The sequence below is a fragment of the Lissotriton helveticus genome, chromosome 12 (genome assembly GCF_964261635.1).
Source record: "Lissotriton helveticus chromosome 12, aLisHel1.1, whole genome shotgun sequence".
Classification (NCBI taxonomy): Eukaryota; Metazoa; Chordata; class Amphibia; order Caudata; family Salamandridae; genus Lissotriton; species Lissotriton helveticus.
This window is the reverse complement of record NC_136073.1, coordinates 7,694,274-7,717,067: the sequence shown is the minus strand read 5'-3', so window position 1 is coordinate 7,717,067 and position 22,794 is coordinate 7,694,274. Positions and strand designations below refer to the sequence as shown.

General features: G+C 49.6%; 2 protein-coding genes across 3 annotated transcripts in view; one reads left to right on the top strand and one right to left on the bottom strand.

The window, feature by feature from the left end:
• GRIN3B (glutamate ionotropic receptor NMDA type subunit 3B) overlaps positions 1 to 2,518 on the top strand; it is a 115,138-nt gene extending 112,620 nt beyond the window's left edge. The window contains exon 9 of the mRNA XM_078670534.1: positions 1,226 to 2,518. Coding sequence (XP_078526660.1) covers positions 1,226 to 1,607 — 382 coding nt within the window. The 3' untranslated portion in view covers positions 1,608 to 2,518. The remainder of the gene's footprint in view (positions 1 to 1,225) is intronic.
• Positions 2,519 to 14,883: 12,365 nt separating this feature from the next.
• The window catches only part of TMEM259 (transmembrane protein 259), a 135,205-nt gene continuing 127,294 nt past the window's right edge, over positions 14,884 to 22,794 (bottom strand). For both annotated transcript variants that reach the window (XM_078670678.1, XM_078670679.1), the window contains exon 11: positions 14,884 to 18,138. In XM_078670678.1, coding sequence (XP_078526804.1) covers positions 17,428 to 18,138 — 711 coding nt within the window. In that variant the 3' untranslated portion in view covers positions 14,884 to 17,427. The remainder of the gene's footprint in view (positions 18,139 to 22,794) is intronic.

The following is a 22,794-nucleotide window of genomic DNA, read 5'->3' as shown; positions in this document are numbered from 1 at the left end:
CAACATGGGCTTCTCTACACACATTCATGAAGCATTACCGCCTGGAAAGGCCGGTCCGCCTGGAAGGGCTCTTTGCTCCTTCGATCCTGCAGGACTTCACAAGTGTGAATCAGTTTGCAAACCTACCTCCGAGGAGGTATTGCTTAGGTATCTATTCTGAGGTATGATATCTACGGCTTGAAGTCTCAATCAGATGAACAAGTTACTTACCTTCAGTAATTATTTGGTAGAGAATATATCTAGCCGCGGATTACTTGCCAATCCACCCATACACCCCTCTCTTCGATTGGAAATATAGGAACAGGGCTGTTTCCCACGCAGGGCCCTAGTTTTCCACACAAGTGGAAAGCCACAAAAAGAAACAACCTCTGCAGTTTCTATATAGGTGAGACCGCAGTGCGCTGTTGCCTATCTGGTGCGGACGATGGCACACAGAGCCTTGAATATGATTTGTATCGGGAGGAATAGATAAGCCCTTGATGGAGGATTGATATTCTATTTCCTCCCGATTCAAATCATATTCCAGTGAAACAACTCTAGTTATATTCGATTTATATGGAATGGTAATTGTCTTTTAATAATTTGAATTTGGAAATCATTGTATATACACAAATTAAGAACGTGACAGTTTCGGTCTAGATTTTAAATAACTGACGCTCAATGAATTGTTCTTGTCCTGATGATGACCGCAACCTCTGACTGCGGACGAAACGCCGTCGACGTATCTGTGGCTCATAAATTTTAGTGGACACATAAGTTTTGCATATGTTGTACCCCTCTTTCTGTAACATAATTATGGTTTGCCACATGTTTGGTTTCCCCTGTATGTTTTGTATTTTTGCATAAACCAGGAATTATATCTTTAGAGCACACTATTTATAATAAATTTGTGATAACTTTTTAATCTTTTGTTGACAGTTTTGATTTGTGTCTCCCTTTCCCTTATTCTCCCCCCCCCTTTCTTTTTCTAAAGTGAAATTTGATTGCAATTGATTATTCTTACAATTGTGATTTGTTATTGGTCTCCTGAACTGTTGTTTGGAATACTAAAAGGAGATAAAGGCAGGCAGCACAAGACGTAACAATTACTCCTAATAAGTGTATGGGTCTTAAAGTAGTAGTAGTGGTGGGACAGTAACCTTTGCGGTGGATGTGTTGGGTGTTCTTGGTGTTTACAGGAAGGGAAGGCACCACATTTCATTGCTTTCTTTGTATTTCTCTTTAGGAGTGACCTTAAAGGAAGCCAAGATGCACCTCCCCCAAGCATAAGCCGAGCCGATAGTCGAGCACGATGGAACAATCTACGGCGGGCAGTGGCCAAGGAGAACCGGCACGTGCACTTTAACCTTGAGAAGGATCCCGGGGCAACAGGAGTTTCCCCGCAGGAGGATGGGCAGCTCGGGCACTGTGAAAATGGGAGACCTCCCGAGCCAGAGGAAGGGAACCCCGGTGAACGGGAACTTAAGGAACTGGACCTGAATATTCTTAAGATGAAGGAGCAGCTGAGGGCTGCCCTGGTGAGGAAGAGCGAGCTGATGTCCTCTCTGCAGACCCCCCTCAACAGCATCTTGCTTGCTGCCCGTAGATTGAACAAGGAGGACAGGTGATGGGACTCCTAAGAACGGGGCCACCTCCCCAAGGACTTTGGACCATGTTACTTTCTAAATCCTCAAAACAGAATTCTTTTTATGGGACTGAGGCAGCTGTGGGACTAAAGGAATATATACTGAAGGCTGGTGAGATGAACAGATCAGGGCTAAAAAGAACAGACTCCTCTAGAGGATGCACGTCCTGACAAACGCCCACCTACCCGTTGGGGAGAGAAACGGCACAGGTTCACACAGTCCGCCACCTCTAGCGCTTGAATGGCTCGAGAGTCTGGCGTGGAGATGTAAGGCCCGTCGCCACTGGAACTAGATGGGCTCAGAGAATTTGCACAGGAATATAGATCCTGTCCCAGATTGGGCTCAAGGGTTTGGCACACCCGTCTTTATCCTGTCCCCAGTGGGGACGAACGGTTATGAGGATGAGTGCAGGGATACAAAACGCATCACCTCTAAAATGTATGGGTTCATGGGATTGACACCGGGACACAAAGGCGGTCACTTCCACAACCAGATGGTGCAGAGGATAGGTACAAGGATACAAAGTCTGTCCGCGGCCTCCAGAGGATTGATGCAGGGAGACAAAGACGTCCCCTCTGGGGACTGGCTCAGAGAAACATGGACTCCGGGGGCTGGCACAGGCATAGCGAGCAGGACTCTTCTATGGCTGTGTGGACTCTGCGGATTGGCACAAAAATACTGTGTGCCACATCTGAGTAGGCACAGGGTATTGACACGGGATTAGAAATGCCACCTCTAGACTTGGGTGGGATTAGGGCGAGCGCAAGGTAATTGCAGTCACCTTCAGGCCTGGCTAGGTACGAAAAGAGAATTAGTTTACAATGTGAGGCGTTATGGGCAACCACATCTGAACCCCTTGGGCGCGATTATGCGCTTGTGCGGCAGAATCGCGAGTGGGCTGCTTTATGACGGCCCCCAGCCGTCATCAGCACACGAGCCCCGTGATGCATGACGGCTGGGGGCCGTCATCAGCATCGAAGGGTTTAAAAACAACAACATATTAAACTAAGCACTGGCAAAGCAAACAAGCCTGGTATGCATTTTGAGCTCTGAACAAAGCAAAAAAACAACTAGTTTCTGTACACAGTGAATTTATTAGATAATTTAATATGCCACACTCCATGGTACCGATTGAGAAGTAAATTAGTCCTTCGTGCATTGCAATGCAAGCACTGCAGGATACAGCCAACAGCCATTAGCACGACTTGAGACCAAAATACTCCTTTGGATGCATCCAATACACACACTAGATATTTTAATGGAATTGTAGTAAGATGCTATGCATACAGCGGTGTTGTGAAGCCAGACCTAAAAAGCAAACATTAACATTCTACTTCCATCTCTATTCCTTTGTGGGGGGACAAAAATGTGCACTTTTCAACCCTCAGAGCTGCTCAAATTGCCACATAGGTAACCAATGTTTCTTTCTGGTTCCTGTAAAAACACATGCACTCTTGAAATATATCTAAACAGACAAAGGCACGTAACACCGACGCTAGGAGATAAAGGCAGGCAGCACAAGACAGAACAATTACTCCCAATAAGTGTATGGGTCTTAAAGCAGATACAGAAGTAACTCGGCGGACCAGGGCGCTATGTAGGGGAGCAACAGCCAAGAAAAAGACTTACTTGCAAGGTTGAATATTTTGCCAGTCTGTGTCTGTGAAACAATGCTGTACTTAGAAAAGGTCATGTTAACATTTGAAGCCATTTGATATCCTTGTGGGATGAACCATTTTGTGCTGCAGGAGACAGTGAAATGCAACATGGGTGTCCTTTGGAGCAGTGATGGGGCAGCAGAGCAGCCAATCCTAAAGAGATGTTGAGTAGGAAGCACTTTCATCACCAGAGACTTGACTGAATAAACTAGTGTGACCGGTTAGGAGCATACTGCTCTACCCTCATATCCCCTACAAATTCACATGCTCAGACTAGAGTGAGAATCAGAAAAACTTCTAAAGTTGGATGGAAGCGACGAACAAGGTTCCTTCCACCTTCACGATAGATTGGCCAACTTGAGCAGTACCTCATTGCGACATGCCCGATGTCCATGTGGCTGCTTTGCAGATTTCCATCCAAAGGATATCATTGCAGGGATTAACAGGAACAACTTCTCATAGCACTGAGGATTTCTCAGGATTACCTTAGAGAGTTAGGTCTGTCCTCTGGAGAAAACACAAACTGTGAATACAACTTTGAGACGGTTTAGCCTTTTCATTGTGTGCTCTTGACACTAGAGCGGTGCCATTTTGGACTGCCTTGGCCCCATCTAGATACCAAGGTAAAGCATGGAAAGTATTCAGGTGCTGCCCAGCAGGAGGATTCTGGGACCTGAACTGATCTGCATAATCAAGAACAACTTTCTGAAGCAAATTAATATGAGGTCAAAGAATACTTTCACGTAAACAGTAAAGGGTGTCTCTGACCCTCTGCTAAAGCTGGTGATCTCCAAGTCTGAAGCGACCGCGGCATCCTGGGTCCACTCTGAATAAAGCACGCGTCTCATAGCTTTGTGTAGATCGGTTACATGCCTACATTCTGAAAGGTGCGTCTGCACAAAGCAGGAGGGAAACGAATTAACACCCAGAGACGGCAGCAGGACCACGGCAGCAAATGTCTTCTCACCACATTACGTACCAGGTAACCCCCAACAGACTGACAGCAGTGTCATTTCAACCACATTCCCATCAGGTGCACACAGGCCTGACCGTGGCAGGTAACCCCAAAAGACCGAGAGCTGGACCGCCCCAGCCACGCCCCATGCGGTATAAACAGGCCTGACAGCAGCAGGTAACCCTAATGGACATAGAGCAGCGGCAACCCCGCCACCATCCCAACCATGTCTCCATCATATCATATTGTGCATGCAGGCAACCCTAAAGGACAGACAGCCAGACCATTCCAAACAAATCCCCATACGGGGCACCCCGTGGCAGGTAGCCCCGAGAGCGGCATCACCCCAGCCACGCCCCATCATGGTAACCCCGAGAGCGGCATCACCCCAGCCACGCCCCATCATGACCACCATAGGGTATACACAGACCAGACCGTGGCAGGTAACCCCAAGAAACGAAGAGCAGCATCAGCCACGCTCCCATCACGATCACCAGGTGGTGCACACAGGCCAGTCGCAGGAAGGTAAGCCCTGCAAGGAAGAAGCAGGACTTGGTGCCAATGCACAGATCTGAGCAATATGTAACTCTTACTTTAAGGCACTTGAATACATTCAGTTTGTGCTGTGCACGGTTTATACTATGTAATGGGACTGTTAAATTACATCTAATTTGAATATTGTTTTTTTAAGTGCAGTTTCTACCTCTATGTAATACACCAATATTAGCCGACTTTCAAAAGGACAATGCACAGTCATATCAAACAAGTGAACAGACCAATAAAATTGTTTTTATATAAAAAAAATGTTTTTAAATTACTGTCATTTTTTGGGAGAAGCAAAGTCCAAACAAATCTTGTCAAAAGACCAACCTACAGAATTGACCAGGGCCTGAGAAGGCTCTTTCAGTGTAAATGACGTAAACCAATGTCCACGAAAGACTGCCTACCAACCAGATCAAAACCATGCCACCCAACGACCTGCCCGCACCCTTAGAACTACCAGAACTCAAACCGTCTTGCATCAGTTAAAGGGAATAGCGTTCATGCAATCCTTTGGTGCATCCAAGCACTTCAAGACGCACTTTGTCAGGTGAACTGCACGTCATTTCTATTCCAGGGGTTCCGGATTGTATGGCCGGCTCACATGGGATGGTTGGTGTGTGTAAAACATTGCTGTATCTGCAAAGGTTGGGGGTTTTGCCATGAACAGAGGTGCCTGCAAGGGTGCTTGGTAGGAGCAAGTGAAAGGACCCTATGACACAAGGAGGCACACGCAAGGGATGGGGGACTGGAGGAAACTGTGTGAGGTGAAGGACACGTGCAATGGAAGCGATGGTTGGCACATATCAGGGATGAGCGGTGTGTGGAGGAATGGGGTACGTGAAGAGATGGATGGGGTACGTGAAGAGATGGATGGGGTACGTGGAGAGATGGATGGGGTACGTGGAGAGATGGATGGGGTACGTGAAGAGATGGATGGGGTACGTGAAGAGATGGATGGGGTACGTGGAGAGATGGATGGGGTACGTGAAGAGATGGATGGTGTACGTGAAGAGATGGATGGGGTACGTGGAGAGATGGATGGGGTACGTGGAGAGATGGATGGGGTACGTGGAGAGATGGATGGGGTACGTGGAGAGATGGATGGGGTACGTGGAGAGATGGATGGGGTACGTGAAGAGATGGATGGGGTACGTGAAGAGATGGATGGGGTACGTGGAGAGATGGATGGGGTACGTGGAGAGATGGATGGGGTACGTGGAGAGATGGATGGGGTACGTGGAGAGATGGATGGGGTACGTGGAGAGATGGATGGGGTACGTGGAGAGATGGATGGGGTACGTGGAGAGATGGATGGGGTACGTGGAGAGATGGATGGGGTACGTGGAGAGATGGATGGGGTACGTGGAGAGATGGATGGGGTACGTGGAGAGATGGATGGGGTACGTGGAGAGATGGATGGGGTACGTGGAGAGATGGATGGGGTACGTGGAGAGATGGATGGGGTACGTGGAGAGATGGATGGGGTACGTGGAGAGATGGATGGGGTACGTGGAGAGATGGATGGGGTACGTGGAGAGATGGATGGGGTACGTGGAGAGATGGATGGGGTACGTGGAGAGATGGAGGGGGTACGTGGAGAGATGGAGGGGGTACGTGGAGAGATGGAGGGGGTACGTGGAGAGATGGAGGGGGTACGTGGAGAGATGGAGGGGGTACGTGGAGAGATGGAGGGGGTACGTGGAGAGATGGAGGGGGTACGTGGAGAGATGGATGGGGTACGTGGAGAGATGGATGGGGTACGTGGAGAGATGGATGGGGTACGTGGAGAGATGGATGGGGTACGTGGAGAGATGGATGGGGTACGTGGAGAGATGGATGGGGTACGTGGAGAGATGGATGGGGTACGTGGAGAGATGGATGGGGTACGTGGAGAGATGGATGGGGTACGTGAAGAGATGGATGGGGTACGTGAAGAGATGGATGGGGTACGTGAAGAGATGGATGGGGTACGTGAAGAGATGGATGGGGTACGTGGAGAGATGGATGGGGTACGTGGAGAGATGGATGGGGTACGTGAAGAGATGGATGGGGTACGTGAAGAGATGGATGGGGTACGTGAAGAGATGGATGGGGTACGTGAAGAGATGGATGGGGTACGTGAAGAGATGGATGGGGTACGTGGAGAGATGGATGGGGTACGTGGAGAGATGGATGGGGTACGTGGAGAGATGGATGGGGTACGTGGAGAGATGGATGGGGTACGTGGAGAGATGGATGGGGTACGTGGAGAGATGGATGGGGTACGTGGAGAGATGGATGGGGTACGTGGAGAGATGGATGGGGTACGTGGAGAGATGGATGGGGTACGTGAAGAGATGGATGGGGTACGTGAAGAGATGGATGGGGTACGTGGAGAGATGGATGGGGTACGTGGAGAGATGGATGGGGTACGTGGAGAGATGGATGGGGTACGTGGAGAGATGGATGGGGTACGTGGAGAGATGGATGGGGTACGTGGAGAGATGGATGGGGTACGTGGAGAGATGGATGGGGTACGTGGAGAGATGGATGGGGTACGTGAAGAGATGGATGGGGTACGTGAAGAGATGGATGGGGTACGTGAAGAGATGGATGGGGTACGTGAAGAGATGGATGGGGTACGTGAAGAGATGGATGGGGTACGTGGAGAGATGGATGGGGTACGTGAAGAGATGGATGGGGTACGTGAAGAGATGGATGGGGTACGTGAAGAGATGGATGGGGTACGTGAAGAGATGGATGGGGTACGTGAAGAGATGGATGGGGTACGTGAAGAGATGGATGGGGTACGTGAAGAGATGGATGGGGTACGTGAAGAGATGGATGGGGTACGTGGAGAGATGGATGGGGTACGTGGAGAGATGGATGGGGTACGTGGAGAGATGGATGGGGTACGTGGAGAGATGGATGGGGTACGTGGAGAGATGGATGGGGTACGTGGAGAGATGGATGGGGTACGTGAAGAGATGGATGGGGTACGTGGAGAGATGGATGGGGTACGTGGAGAGATGGATGGGGTACGTGGAGAGATGGATGGGGTACGTGGAGAGATGGAGGGGGTACGTGGAGAGATGGAGGGGGTACGTGGAGAGATGGAGGGGGTACGTGGAGAGATGGATGGGGTACGTGGAGAGATGGATGGGGTACGTGGAGAGATGGATGGGGTACGTGGAGAGATGGATGGGGTACGTGGAGAGATGGATGGGGTACGTGGAGAGATGGATGGGGTACGTGGAGAGATGGATGGGGTACGTGGAGAGATGGATGGGGTACGTGGAGAGATGGATGGGGTACGTGGAGAGATGGATGGGGTACGTGGAGAGATGGATGGGGTACGTGGAGAGATGGATGGGGTACGTGAAGAGATGGATGGGGTACGTGAAGAGATGGATGGGGTACGTGAAGAGATGGATGGGGTACGTGGAGAGATGGATGGGGTACGTGGAGAGATGGATGGGGTACGTGGAGAGATGGATGGGGTACGTGGAGAGATGGATGGGGTACGTGGAGAGATGGATGGGGTACGTGGAGAGATGGATGGGGTACGTGAAGAGATGGATGGGGTACGTGAAGAGATGGATGGGGTACGTGAAGAGATGGATGGGGTACGTGAAGAGATGGATGGGGTACGTGAAGAGATGAATGGGGTACGTGAAGAGATGAATGGGGTACGTGAAGAGATGAATGGGGTACGTGAAGAGATGAATGGTGCATGTTCAGGGATGGATAAATCCAAGGATGAGTTATTAAAAAATGGACAGAGTGTGTGCAAGGAGCTGGCTAACATACAAGTGGGTGGAGTACTTGCAAGGGTGGAGGGTGCGTGCAATGGATGGGGGTACACAAAAGAATGACTGTGGAAGCAAGGGACAGAGCGTACGAGCAGAGGGAGTATGTGTGGAGGGGGAGTACTTGCAAAGGTGGATGGCATATGTAATGCACAGTAGGCCATACAAAATGGACAGTCTTTGCAGTGGATAGGAGTACATACAAGGATGCACTGTGCGTGCAAGTGAAGGCGAGGTAAATGCATGGGCTAGACTGTGCGTGCAAGGGGTGGGTGGGTATACGTCCAAGGGGTCGTGCCACGAGCAGTGCCTGGCAGCTCCTATCTTCCATTCGCCCCAGAGCCGGACTCCAAGCCACTGGGCGATAATCATTAGAACAGGCCCCTCCTTCACGGCCTTGGGAGGACGACTGCCAGGGCCAATTTTCAGCAATATTAAAAATGTGTTAAATATTCATGTGTTTTCTTTCCTTGTTATTGCTTTTCATGGGCGAGATTATGGTCTAGTCTGGGAGTCGGTCCAGTCATGAGAAACCAAGGCGGCCCTGGAGAGCAGCGTGGAATTAATGAGGATGAACCAGCTGCTCCAGGAGGGTCCCAGAAGCCGTGGCACCCCCCTTCCGCTCTCACTGGTCTGTAGGCAGGACCAGTCACCAATGTGCGCAGTTGCGAGTCAGAGGCGGGTGCACTCAGGATCACAGCGACACTCACTGGTGCAGCACAGTGACACTGGGGCGTAGATTGGTCAGTAAGATTGGGGGTGTGGGGAGAGCCTCAGGTTTACCAATAGTCACGCTGTGCTATCTTGTTAAAACACTGTATGAAAGGTAGGACATGCAGGGGCAATAGAGGTCAGATTCTTAGGGGCACTTAAAATACAACAGTAGAGTCAATACTGAGTGTGTTTTGTGGTCAGTGGGGGCATGTAAAAATCCCAGGTGAAACCCTCCAGACGACACCATCACACCCGCCTGAAAGCTCCTGCACCGAACTACTTACTACAGACTACATTTATAAGGGGGAGCAACACCCCAAATACCCCCACGGTAGAACATCAAGAGTTAGTGTCCCATTCGCTGATGCACTGTGCACTGTTAAATGTGCCAGAGGACCAGACTGGAAGCCAAGACCAGCCCTAGCAAAAATGTTGAAACCAGCCCCACACTGCAGGAGCCACGCCTAGAACGGGGCTACAACGAGGCTACTGTGGCACGGACGGGGCTACGGTGGCACGGACGGGGCTACGGTGGCACGGACGGGGCTACGGTGGCACGGACGGGGCTACGGTGGCACGGACGGGGCTACGGTGGCACGGACGGGGCTACGGTGGCACGGACGGGGCTACGGTGGCACGGATGGGTTTCGGCAGCAGGTCCTGCTCCGAATGCAGCCTCCTAGCCTCTAACCTAAAGGTGAAATGCTCAGGTGGCACAACGCCTCGTCCGCTCCTGCCAGGATGGGAGAGTACAGATGGGTAGAGGTGGGCTAGCTGTTGAAAGCTCTGGCTGTGGATCACCTCAGGTTCCTATTGGAACCTCAAGCCCAGACTGAGCCTTCACAGGACGCGATGCACCCTACTGGCTACCGCTACTGACCATGTCACATGGTGAACCCGGTGCGAATCCCAGCCTCAGCTCAGCCCCCTTTTGTATCGCCCTGTGAATCCGGGCAAACCGCCCTGTGCCTAAAAAGTAAACATGGAACGTAGGCTGTTGTGAAGCGTTTTTATGTCCTTCGACATGCTTCCCGTTTTATAAAACTGCGAAAAACAATTGCTGTCTCTGCCCGTCACTCGCACGCTAATCTGATACACCAACAACAATAGAGAAGGCATCATCCCTGCAGCAAGAAAGATGCCCCTCTAGTGGATGAAGAGCACAGCGGGAAACGGGAAAATCTGAGATCAATCCCAGCTTCCCTGCTTAACCAGATTGTGTGATCCTGTACGTGAATCGATGCTGGGCACAGTACAAACACCTCTCTTGTGTTTGATTTAATAACCTATAATATTGCCTCACCCATAACAGGAATCTAGGCCTAATATAAGATGCACTTGACAACTGCCTTGCCTCTTAGTTCACTGAGAGCATTGTCAACAGGGCGGGGCAGGAATGTTTCTCAGGTCAGGTTTAAAAACCCTCACGTTTAATAAATACTTCTCAATGCAGATATAATCTGATGTACTACGGTGAAACGCTTCAGTGTGTAAAAAATACACTTTTTATCCGAGCCGAACACCAGGTGGCGATCTATTGCTAAGTGTACAATCTGCAGCTCATATGCCTCGAACATACACTTTTTTGATTTGTGATCATGGTTCCAACATGTTTTTTACATGATTTACATGCCATTTCTTTTCTTCACCGCTCGCCTCATGCACAGTTACTTCGAGACAGAGCCGACCCTTGGCTCGGCTCTCCTTCATAATTTGTTGGCTCGAACATATAAACCGGAGATTATTCACCCACGTCCCTTCCTTCTACCCATAAGGCCGCTGGGTTAAGTTGCATACGGTGACTTTCTCTTTCAAGATTTCTCACTCACTAGTTGTTCTCATTGTATTATTTTTGTGGTAGGCGACTGCGCACTTCAAGGAATAACTAGAACCCTTGTCAGTTTGAACCCTCCAAGTCAATAAATTAACCTGAGCTCAACCCCCTGGTACCTGTGGCGTAGAGCAGACGGACTTACCTCAGGGTGACACGTTAAGTATTTATGCAGTACCAGAACAGTAGTAAAGTCAAAATGGCAAACAATAAAAATCTCAAACCGAATTAGAAAAATAGAGTACACTTTAGTAAACAAAATGACAAAAATCCAATAAGAGGAACCAGTGATATGCATTTTTTTAAGTTAAGTGAAAATAACACCACAAAGCACAATCTTCCAAGGACAGACAATGGCAGCGGTATACAAGTAAACAGGTGCATTTTCAGGCTGACCACAATGGAGCAGGGGTTGAATGCAGCAGCCACATTACCTTCTGAGTTTGGCAATCAACCACAGGAAAACACTTATAAAGCCAGCCCCCAGGACATCAGGGGAGACGATATTAAACACTCACATGGTGTAAGCAGAGGTCAACAGTAGACTTCAGGCCAGTTTCCACTGGTGAGCTGGCAACTTCCAGGAAAATACATCTTGCCGCTGGTTGATTCTCGAAGTCACACAGGTGGTGAGCCAGCTGACTAGGTCCAGCCCTTCGGGGCAACACTCCGGTTATAAACCGCAGGTCCACCCCTCTTGAGAAGACTTTCTGGACCTTCGGAAGAGGCTGCCAGGGAATGCCACATTTATGCCAGTCACAAACTAATAGGTCAGGGTGACTCTTAGACACTCCGTAATCAAAGAGGTAAACTTTCCCATGGGGACCTACCTACTTTTGCAGTAGCCCCTATTTGCCTTACTGCAAATAGGCCCCAAATGCAATGTGTCCGGGCAAATCAATTATAGTCAATGTTTTCGGATGCACCAAACTTGGACTCTCAGGGGTGTCGGTATTGTACTGTGGTAATCCTAGTGTCCCCCCACATCTAACACTAAAATCTAGTTTGAATCAGGTATTGTACCCACACCAAACCCAGAGACCAAGGTCTGGTAGACAAAAGCTGGGTGCTCCAGAAACCAGACAGGTGATACACAAGCATTGTCTTGGCATCCTGTCCTCCCCCTTTCAAGCATACCTAGGCTTTCCTGTTTTCAGTTTCTATTTTTGGTAAATTCTGGTGGGGTTTTTTCAGTGTTTTCAATATCTTAAAAAACAGTTATCAGTGGTTAAACATTTTCACGCCACTAAAAACAACTGAAAAAGTGTTTTTCCGGTGTTTATGGAACGTTTTGCTTTTATTATTGCTTGCTTTCTGCACTGAAAGAACATGGTATATAGACAGTGTACTTATAGTGTATATGAGGTCCAAATAGATATTTCACCTACTCTCAATACTGACCCACTAGAAACTATGGTCTGATGTATTAAGGGTTTTTACCCATTCTCTGTGGGTAAATGTGATGACACATATTAGGAAAGATTTGTATGAAACCAACCACTTTACCTATCGGTGAAAGAATCAAATGCAGCCAAAATATCAAATATAAGTTTGATATTTCCTGATTCTCTATAGTTTATAAAATAATTAAACTAGACCTAAAACATGAAACTAAACCCTGCATCTTTAGACCAAAGGCCACAAAACTGAAAAAGTAAAAGGAAGAAGAAACAATATTTTAGTGGCATCCCTAAAGAACAAAACTCAAGCAGAATAATGATAAGCAGTCTTTCTTACTGCTACTTGTATAACAAAGTTACATTGTATTGACCTCTTCAGGAAAAAAAAAATGACTCTTTCACTCTCTTTTTCCTTTCTTTGAATGGCATTTAGTTTTTGGTTGTCCAGGTGTTTTTTCAGTGTTTATGTTTTCACCGGTAAGGGCTAGTTTTCTTTCAGTGGGGTTTTATCAGTTATTATAGGTTTAAACCTAAAACCCCACAGCCTAAGCATACCTCATGTGTCTTGCCGTCCTGTCCTCCCCCTTCCAAGTGTACCTCATGTGTCTTGCCGTCCTGTTCTCCTCCTTCCAAGCGTACCTCATGTGCCTTGGTATCCTGACTCCCCTTTCTAAGTGTACCTCATGTGTCTTGCCGTCCTGTTCTCCTCCTTCCAAGCGTACCTCATGTGCCTTGGCATCCTGTCCTCCCCCTTTCAAGCGTACCTCATGTGCCTGGACATCCTGTCCTCCCCCTTCCAAGCGTACCTCATGTGCCTTGGCATCCTGTCCTCCCCCTTTCAAGTGTACCTTATGTGTCTTGGCATCCTGTCCTCCCCCTTTCAAGTGTACCACATGTCTTTGCATCCTGTCCTCCCCTTTCAAGCGTACCTCATGTGCCTTGGCATCCTGTCCTCCCCCTTCCAAGCGTACCTCATGTGCCTTGGCATCCTGTCCTCCCCCTTCCAAGCGTACCTCATGTGCCTTGGCATCCTGTCCTCCCCCTTCCAAGCGTACCTCATGTCTTGGTATCCTGTCCTCCCCCTTTCAAGCGTACCTCATGTGTCTTGCCGTCCTATCCTCCCCCTTCCAAGTGTACCTCATGTGCCTTGGTATCCTGTCCTCCCCCTTCCAAGTGTACCACATGTGTCTTGCCGTCCTGTCCTCCCCCTTCCAAGTGTACCTCATGTGCCTTGGCATCCTGTCCTCCCCTTCCAAGTGTACCTTATGTGTCTTGCCATCCTGTCCTCCCCCTTCCAAGTGTACCACATGTGTCTTGGCATCCTGTCCTCCCCCTTCCAAGTGTACCACATGTGTCTTGCCGTCCTGCCCTCCCCCTTCCAAGTGTACCTTATGTGTCTTGGCATCCTATCCTCCCCCTTCCAAGTGTACCTCATGTGTCTTGGTATCCTGTCCTCCCCCTTCCAAGTGTACCTCATGTGTCTTGGCATCCTGTCCTCCCCCTTCCAAGCGTACCTCATGTGCCTTGGCATCCTATCCTCCCCCTTCCAAGTGTACCACATGTGTCTTGGCATCCTGTCCTCCCCCTTCCAAGCGTACCTCATGTGCCTTGGCATCCTATCCTCCCCCTTCCAAGTGTACCACATGTGTCTTGAACCAGTCCTCCCCCTTCCAAGTGTACCCCCATGTGTCTTGCATCCTGTTCTCCTCCTTCCAAGTGTACCCCATGTGTCTTGCATCCTGTCCTCCCCCTTCCAAGCGTACCTCATGTGCCTTGGCATCCTATCCTCCCCCTTCCAAGTGTACCACATGTGTCTTGAACCAGTCCTCCCCCTTCCAAGTGTACCCCCATGTGTCTTGCATCCTGTTCTCCTCCTTCCAAGTGTACCCCATGTGTCTTGCATCCTGTTCTCCTACTTCCAAGTGTACCCCATGTGTCTTGCATCCTGTTCTCCTCCTTCCAAGTGTACCCCATGTATCTTGCATCCTGTCCTCCCCCTTTCAAGCATACCCCATGTGGCTCAACAGATCTGTTAAGCAGGACTTGACACTGCGCGTGAAAAGGAGGCCCACATGCTGCATATATTAGGATCACTTCCCGGTGTTTCTCTATGGGACAGCCGGCCTTACTGGAGCATATCCCAAACAATAAGCTTGGAATTCCCCAGGGTGTGGCACAAACCAGACATGCTGACATTTTATACTTTGTGATAACCTTTCATCAGAGTGTGGAGACTAAACCCAGATATACCAGACAATCGAAGGATCCAGGGAGAAAGACGGGAGCAACTGGTAAATAGTACACATTTGATCTCGATGTATTCGATGACCTCAGTTACTCTTCACTAACACAAGGAGCCCAGGCGCATGTCCATCACATTATATTTATTGACATATTTACAAACACAATTTGCTTTTATTTTTTGTACATTACAATTAAATAGAATGGAAAGAAACTCTGCTCTATATTTGTATGCAAATTAGACTTTTAGTTGATTCCTTTTCCATAAAAATCTGCGCCACATCAGAGGCTCAGCCGCCCAGATCTCCTAAGTTCAAACATCCCCAAACAACCAGGCAGGTCTCCAGAAAAAAAACCTCTTGTGGACTGGATATGCTGTACTCTAGAACAAATGCTGAGCCGTCACACAAGGATATCTCCAAACATCCCCAAAGGAACTCTGGGATTGAAGAAATGAAGGCCCAGGGGATGGAGCAGGGGATGGAGCCGGGAGCAGTCTACTCTTCCCTGAGATGAAGTACCCTATGCCCTCAGGACCATGGACCTCAAGTCCTTCAGGACCAAAGAGCCCATACAGTGACCAACAAACACTCCTCCCTGAAGATCCCGTTACCGACTGAACCAACATCAATGTTTAACAAACCAGGCTGGGCAATAGTGCAGCTAGTATTTGTGCCAGCAAGACTCACCCAAAAGCCAGCTGTGTCTGCGAAGAGGCCTCACCAGCTACAATTTAAATGTAAAACATCTGTGCTAATCCACAAAAAGCTCTTTACCCCTCAAGCATACCCCACTGTAAATAAAACAGGTTTTTACACCTCATTCATCATCTTAACGTTCATTAGGTGCCTTCACCCGACCAGATGGGTGTAAATGAGCAAAGCCTCCCCAGAAACCTGCACCTTCAAGAGGTAACCAGGACACAACACAGACCATGGCGAGGTAGAGCTCCAATGAACCGTCCAGACTGGGTCGCATGAACGGTCTGGCTTCTCACGAGTAACCCAGTCAACACCCACCTACCATCACAATATCTCTGGACAGGAAAGTCTATTCTGCTCTCGTCAAGGCGCGTGGCATCGAAGTGCAGGCTTCATTCTAAGCAGATTTCTGCAGGAGCCAAGAACTGTAAAGGATGCTCCCTCTGCTAGGTTCGACGTCTGCCAGAAGACACTGGGTGGTGATCCAAGAGGTACTGCCTTATGACTACCAGTCTGAGGTGGGAAGAGTGGTCTACTGCATCTAAAGGACAATCTCTTCAGTAAGGTGTCAAGACCGCCTGCCAACAGCCAAAGGACACATTCACCGCAGCGGAGTCTGCAAAGAGTGAAGAATCCCCAGAAGATCCTGGCCCTCCCTCGCCGTAAGGAGTATGATCTTTTGGGATAAGGACACGGTGGAGTAGCCATGGTTTATATGCCACGTACGACACCCTAAATTCCCAGAACTTCGCACACAGCTCTAAGCTCATTGTATTCGCAAAACAAGCTCCTGTTCACGGACGTCCCACTTTACACAGATTCATTCTTGGTTCAGATTACTGCAGTGAGGGATCTTCTGATGAGATTCCTTCTACACTTTCTACATTCGCACTGCCGGTTCCTCAACGTTCCTAGGGTCACTCCATTAGAAGGACAAGCTCCTATGACAGGTGAGCTCCAGCAAGGAAGCTGCCCAGGCGGTCGGCACTCCTAAGGTAGTTCCCAACATGGACAAAGGGACACTTTTCTTTACCTCAACTCAGTAAAAGTATCTACTACATAGGCAAATGTGCTAATAGACACCGCCGCCTCCACTGTGCCATATGAGGACCTAGTAAATCGGGCTGCTCTGTCAAAAGGAAGGGCCACAATCGAAAAGCACCAGCTAGGCATTTTTATATACAGCACCCATTTTTCTTATCACTTAATCGTACGCCTTGCACCTCACCATCTCCACTCTCTTGCTCATCTGACAGCTTTGATAATTCCCAGGTCAGTTCTGCCATCCCTGGCACACTATTGATGCCCCACACCGGTGCCCTTGACTCACCCAGCCTCACCACTTCAGAACATTCATGCATTTGAATCTGAAGCAGTCACCCCAAATCGTTCCATGCCCCATCCCTGCAAACACGCGCAGTACTCATCTGGCTTCACCCCCTCTGGCATGGAATGGACTCTACCGCCCTCTAGGAGGCAAGTCCTCCACTTTGGACTTTCAGGGAGTAACATTCAATGCCAAACTCCAAACAAAGGCTTAACTCTCAAACTCTGCACAATGGAGGGATGAAGAGGATAGTAGAGAGGTAAAGAGTTTTTCTTCCAGCTTTATATAAAATTATAATTGCCAAGCTTGGGTGGTATATTAAAAAAAAAACTCCCCACCCCTACATATCTCAAAACAATGGGCTCACCCGCAGCTCCCATCTTTGAACCCGACAACAGATGGGGTCCATACAGATGGGTCGCTTTGTTTACTAATGTGACTTGGAAGGGTTCCAGACGCTTCCAGTGGGCTCCTAAATTAGTGCATTTTCATGCCTGGAGGGGTCTGAGCTCCAAAAGCTACCTTGTTTTCCCATGATGCTTTATAGGGAAAAAGAAAACATTGAAGAGAAATTAATTAAGAAGCAATGGTAACTGTGGTGGATGATCCGCTCACCCAGAGTCCTCCCGCCCCCCAGACTAAGCTCAGCACGGCCCGCTAGCCTCGGATTGGCAGAAGAGGTGGCTGCGCTCCTGCGTGGCGGCCTCCACTTGCTCGGTTGTGTCCGTCCCACTGTGGGTGTCCTCAAAAGTTTCTGTGCTAAAGTCCGCCACGGTAGGGGCTGCCTTGCTGAAGGCAGGGACACTTGTGGACTGTGCAGATTGGGAGGGGGACGGGTTTGGGTCCAGGTGCATAGGTGGTCTGTCAGCGAAGGCAGTGTGCTCACCTGGCCCTCCAGCTGTGCTTTGGGGGTCACTCGTTAGAGATGGCGCCACCTCAAAAGTAACAGAGTTAAGTGCAGCATCCAGGTGGTCACCAATGACACTAATGCAGGCAGCAAAAGAGGTGGGCCCAGCAGCCACAGATGCCTCCTGCGGACTCTCGTTCACTGGGACATCACCCACAAGCTGCAAGAGTGTGCTGCTCAAATCAGACCCCAACGAGTCCATGCTGGCAGTCCCTGCAGCTCCTGGACTATGGCCTTGTGCTGGCAGGCTGCTGCTTTCAGCAGAGGAAGAGGATGTGGCTGGTCTGCTGGCTGCGGCAGTGGTGTTGTTGTTCAGGTTGTCCTGCAGCATGGTCTGCTGGCCTGGGGCCTGTCCTGCCTGCTGGTTCTGCAATAACATCTCCTGGATACGGATCTGCTGCAGGATGGCCGGGAGCTCGTAGTGATGGAAGAAGTACATCATGGAATGCTGCAGGGAGAAGGAGTGTTAGAAGCTTTGCACCGCGGAACAAAACTAAGATCCTGCAAGTGTGAACACATGTCATGCAGACAGCACCAATGCAATGCAGGGATACATGCAGCCTACCATCTCTATGCATGTTGTGCAGACAGCACCAACACACTTACCGTCTCCTCCCCATCACAGCAATGCATGGAAGAACAATTGTTACTTACCTGTAAACAGGTGGTTCTCCAGTATTGGTGTCTTTCATAGATTCACATGCTTGAATATTCCCCGTCGTCGAAGTGGGAGTCCCACGGTAAATAAAATAGCAATAACATACTAACAACATATGTATGTAAATATATAACACAAAATATACACTAGAAAAAATAGTAAATACCCAAACACCATTCCTACATAGGAATACATGGTAGAGGGAGAAAACCCTTGTAACATATTCCTGTCATTATGTTAGTCCAAACTACAGCCAATCAGGTGCCAGCACCCCTCCAGAACCTTCTCCTCAGAGCACAGTCCCTCAGATTTTCATAGCACAAGAGTAACAAAAGAGTCTAGGAGAAGAAGCGAGCCTCTGAGGGGAGGCGGGTGGGTCGGTCGCATGTGAATCTATGAAAGACACCAATACCGGCGAACCACCTGTTTACAGGTAAGTAACAATTGTTCTTCTCCAGTATTAGGGTGTCTTTCATAGATTCACATGCTTGAATAGAATAGAGAGCAGTAATAGCCTTAGAGGCTCGAATTGCCATGCAACAGCTTGGAATAAAGTCAATGAGACAATAATGCAGTCATGCAAGTACTGATAGCAATCAAATAAAACCAAAATGGAGGAGGGAAGACAGAGGCTCAACTTAGTTAAAAAGATGGCAAAGCACTGCCTGTCCCACTGCGGTATCCGCCTCGTTGATGGCATCCAGGCAGTAGTGTTTTGTGAACGTGTGCCTGTTGGACCACGTGGCTGCTCTGCAGATCTGATGAAGCGGCACACCAGCAAACAGGGCAGTAGAGGATGACATCGCCCTGGTGGAATGAGCCCTCACCGAAGTTTGTAGAGGCTTGCCGGCTTTCCAATGGCAGAAGACAATGACTGAATAAATCCAACGTGCAATAGTTGGCTAGGTAACAGGACGCCCCTTACGCATGCGTCCATAGGCAATGAACAGTTGATCGGACCTGCGAAAGGGGGCTGTCCTGTTGATGTAAAATTTAAGGCATCTTTTAAGGTCCAAAGAGTGCAATCTTTGCTCTGCCGGAGACTGAGGATCGGCAAAGAAGGTTTTTAAGAAAACAGGTTCATTAAGATGGAAATCCGTAGGCACCTTCGGTAAAAAGGTTGGGTTGGTAAGAAGCACTACACAGTCAGATTTGAATTGGAGAAAATGAGGTTTAATAGTGAAAGCGTGCAGATCACTCACGCGATGTGATGATGTCAGAGGAAGGGCTACCTTCCAGGGCAGAAACTTTAAGTCCGCCCTGTGGATGGGCTCGAATGGCGCCTTCATCAGTTGGGCCCAGACGACATTGAGGTGCCAAGTAGGAGGAGGATGCCGAATAGGTGGGAACTTCCGAAACAGTCCTTTGAAAAACTGACGAATAACTCTGGAAGAGCAGAGTGAGGAGAGCCATCCTGCTGGAAACCATAGATTGCCGCCAAGAAAACTCTAAAAGTAGAATGGGAAAGCCCTGATTGGGCCAGTTGTAAAAAGAACGGAAGCAGCTGATCCGGAGTGGAATGAAGAGGATGGATATTAGCAGCCGCGCACCAATGACAGAACCTCTTCCATTTGAGTTTGTAGGTCTTAATGGTAGACGGAGCCCTGGCCTGAGCGAGAATGTCTCTGCATTCAGGCGAAATATTCAAATGGGCAAATTCAAGGTGCTCAGGTTCCAGGCCGACAATTGCAGAGAGGAGGGGTTCAGATGGCAAATCTGACCCTTGTCCATCGTGAGGAGATCCGCTCGAGGATGGAGGAGGATGGGCTCACACTGGGACAGAAGAAGCAGGTCCGGGAACCACGCCTGTCGGGCCATCTGGGGGCGATCAGGAGAATGTGGCACGGCTGTCTCCGCATCTTCCACAGCACACAAGGCACTAGCGGAATCGGAGGAAAAGCGTAGGCGAATAGATCGCACCAGTTCATCAAAAGGGCATTCCCGCACGACCCGTGGTGGGGATGCCAACTTGCGTAAGATGGGCATATCCGGTTCTCCGGGGTGGCAAAGAGATCCAGAGACGGACGACCCCACCGTTGAAATACGAGGTCGAGAGTTGGTTGATGTAACTCCCACACGTGGGTCGACGACGTGGATCTGCTGAGGTAATCCGCTAGGATGTTGGAGATGCCTGGTAGATGTACTGCTGTCAGAGTAACTTGGTGACGGATTGCCCAATCCCAGATCGACTGAGCCAGCCGAGACAAGAGTGAAGACCTGGTTCCGCCCTGCTTGTTGACATAGTGCATACTGGTGGAATGAGCACCGACTCCCCTTGAATCGCAGGATGGAACGACTTGAGTGCCAGAAAAATGGCCATCAACTCCAGCCTCTTGATGTGCCAAGAACATTGACGCAGAGTCCATTTGCCTTTGATGGAGAGGCCTTGAAGGCGAGCACCCCAGCCTTCTAAGGAGGCGTCCGTTGTTAGAGTGAGTTCTGGAGTGGTGGAGAGGAAAGAAGTCCCTGTTGCAAGGTTGGATGGCTGCGCCCACCACTGCAGAGCTGCTCTCATGCGAGTGGTGACACTGACTAGGTTGTTGAAAGAACCGGTGACCTGACACCACTGTACATCCAATTCCTCTTGAATGGGGCGAGTCTGCAGCCTGCAATTCGGGATTATCGCATTGCAAGACGATGCCATCCCCAGAAATGACTTCAAGATCCGGACTGAAACGGACTGTTTTGCCTGAATCAGAGACACCAAGCGGAGGATCTTTTGTTGACGCTCCTGTGACACGAATGCCTTGGCAAGCATCGTGTCTAAAGGGGCTCCCAGAAAGTTCCTGCAGGGAGCTGGGTCGACCTGGGGCTTGTCGGCATTGATTGAGAGGCCGAGGGAGCCAAACACGTCCTGTCAAAGGCTAGTGTCTTGAAGCAGCTGGTTGCGAGACCGTGATTTGAGGAGGCAGTCGTCCAGGTATGGAAATATTTGGACGCCCTGGAGACGCAGGTAAGCCACCACTGGAGCCAAGACTTTCGTGAAGACCCGAGGGGGCGGATCGGAGGCCGAAAGGCAACACCTTGAACTGGAAGTCTCTCCGTCCCACCCGGAAGCGTAAGTACTTCCGATGCCGTGGAAGAATTGGAACATGGAAGTAAGCATCCTGGAGGTCGATGGTTGTCATGAAGTCACCCATGGAGAGAAGGCGCAAGATCTCTACGAGTGTAAGCATACGGAAGGATTGGCTCTTGAGATACCTGTTGAGTGCTCGCAAATCCAGGATCGGTCGCCAGTCTCCTGTCTTCTTGAGTATTAGGAAAAAACGGGAATAGAATCCCTTTCCCCTTTGAGACTTGGGAACCACTTCGACGGCACCTTTTTGGATTAGAAGGCGAACTTGATGGAAAAGCTCCTTGAGGTGGGGAGGAGGCGGGCCAGACGGTGGAGTGGGAGAAGGAATCTTGACGAACTTTAGAGCGTGGCCCTTCGGTACAATGTCCAGAACCCAGCGGTCCAAGGTGATGGGAGGACCACTGAGAAGAGAACAGGGAGATTCGACCTCCAACACGTGGGGGGAGAAACAAGTCATTGTCGTTTGGGAGTGGATCCTCTATAGGAAGACTTTCCCCCTGTAGGATTTCGAAGACTGCTGCGGGGTGGACTGCTGTTGGTTGGAGGAGTAACGTTGATTACCCTGGTGGTAGGAGCGATATTGAGTGCTTCCTCCGCGAAAATTTGAAGAGGTGCAGCGTCCGCGTGCACCACGAAAAGGTTGCTTTCGAAACTGTGAAGTCCCCAATGAGCGAGCAGTATCAGTTTCCTTCTTGATGGACTGTAATACCTCATCGACACGCGCCCCCAAAAAGCGACTCGCCGTCATACGGCACATCAAGGATTTTTGCCTGCACTTCCTGGTGGAAAGAGATGGACCGTAACCAACCCTGCCTCCGCAAGACCGCTGCCCCAGCAAGCTGACGAAAGCCAGTACAAGCAATGTCAACTGCGCAGTCAATAATTTCCTCCGATGTTCTCTCTCCGTCCTGAAGAATCTTTAAGGCTTCCGCCTTGGAAGCGTCCGGGATGAGGGCCACCAGGGCAGACATGTCCGACCACATCTGGCGGTCGTAGAGGCCTAAAATGGCTAAAGCATTAACCGCCCTCACCGTGGTGGAGGCCATCGTGGAAAACATGCGTCCAATAGCGTCCAGGCGACGACCCTCCCGATCTGGAGGAGCTGTAATCGAAGAAGCCGGATTTCGTGAATGACGTTGTGCAGCCTGGGTGACCACTGAGTCAGGCTGTGGTTGTGCAACAAGGCACGCTGGAGATCCAAGGGGCGCCTTATATTTTTTCTCAAGGCGAGGCAGTTGCGCCGGTAATGAATTTGGAGTTTGCATTAATTTCACACCTTCACTCCAAATGAAATCTATGATGGGTATGGTATGGACTTGCTTGAACGGTTGATTTTTAAAATCGTAGAGGAAACAGTCCTCCTCCCTCTG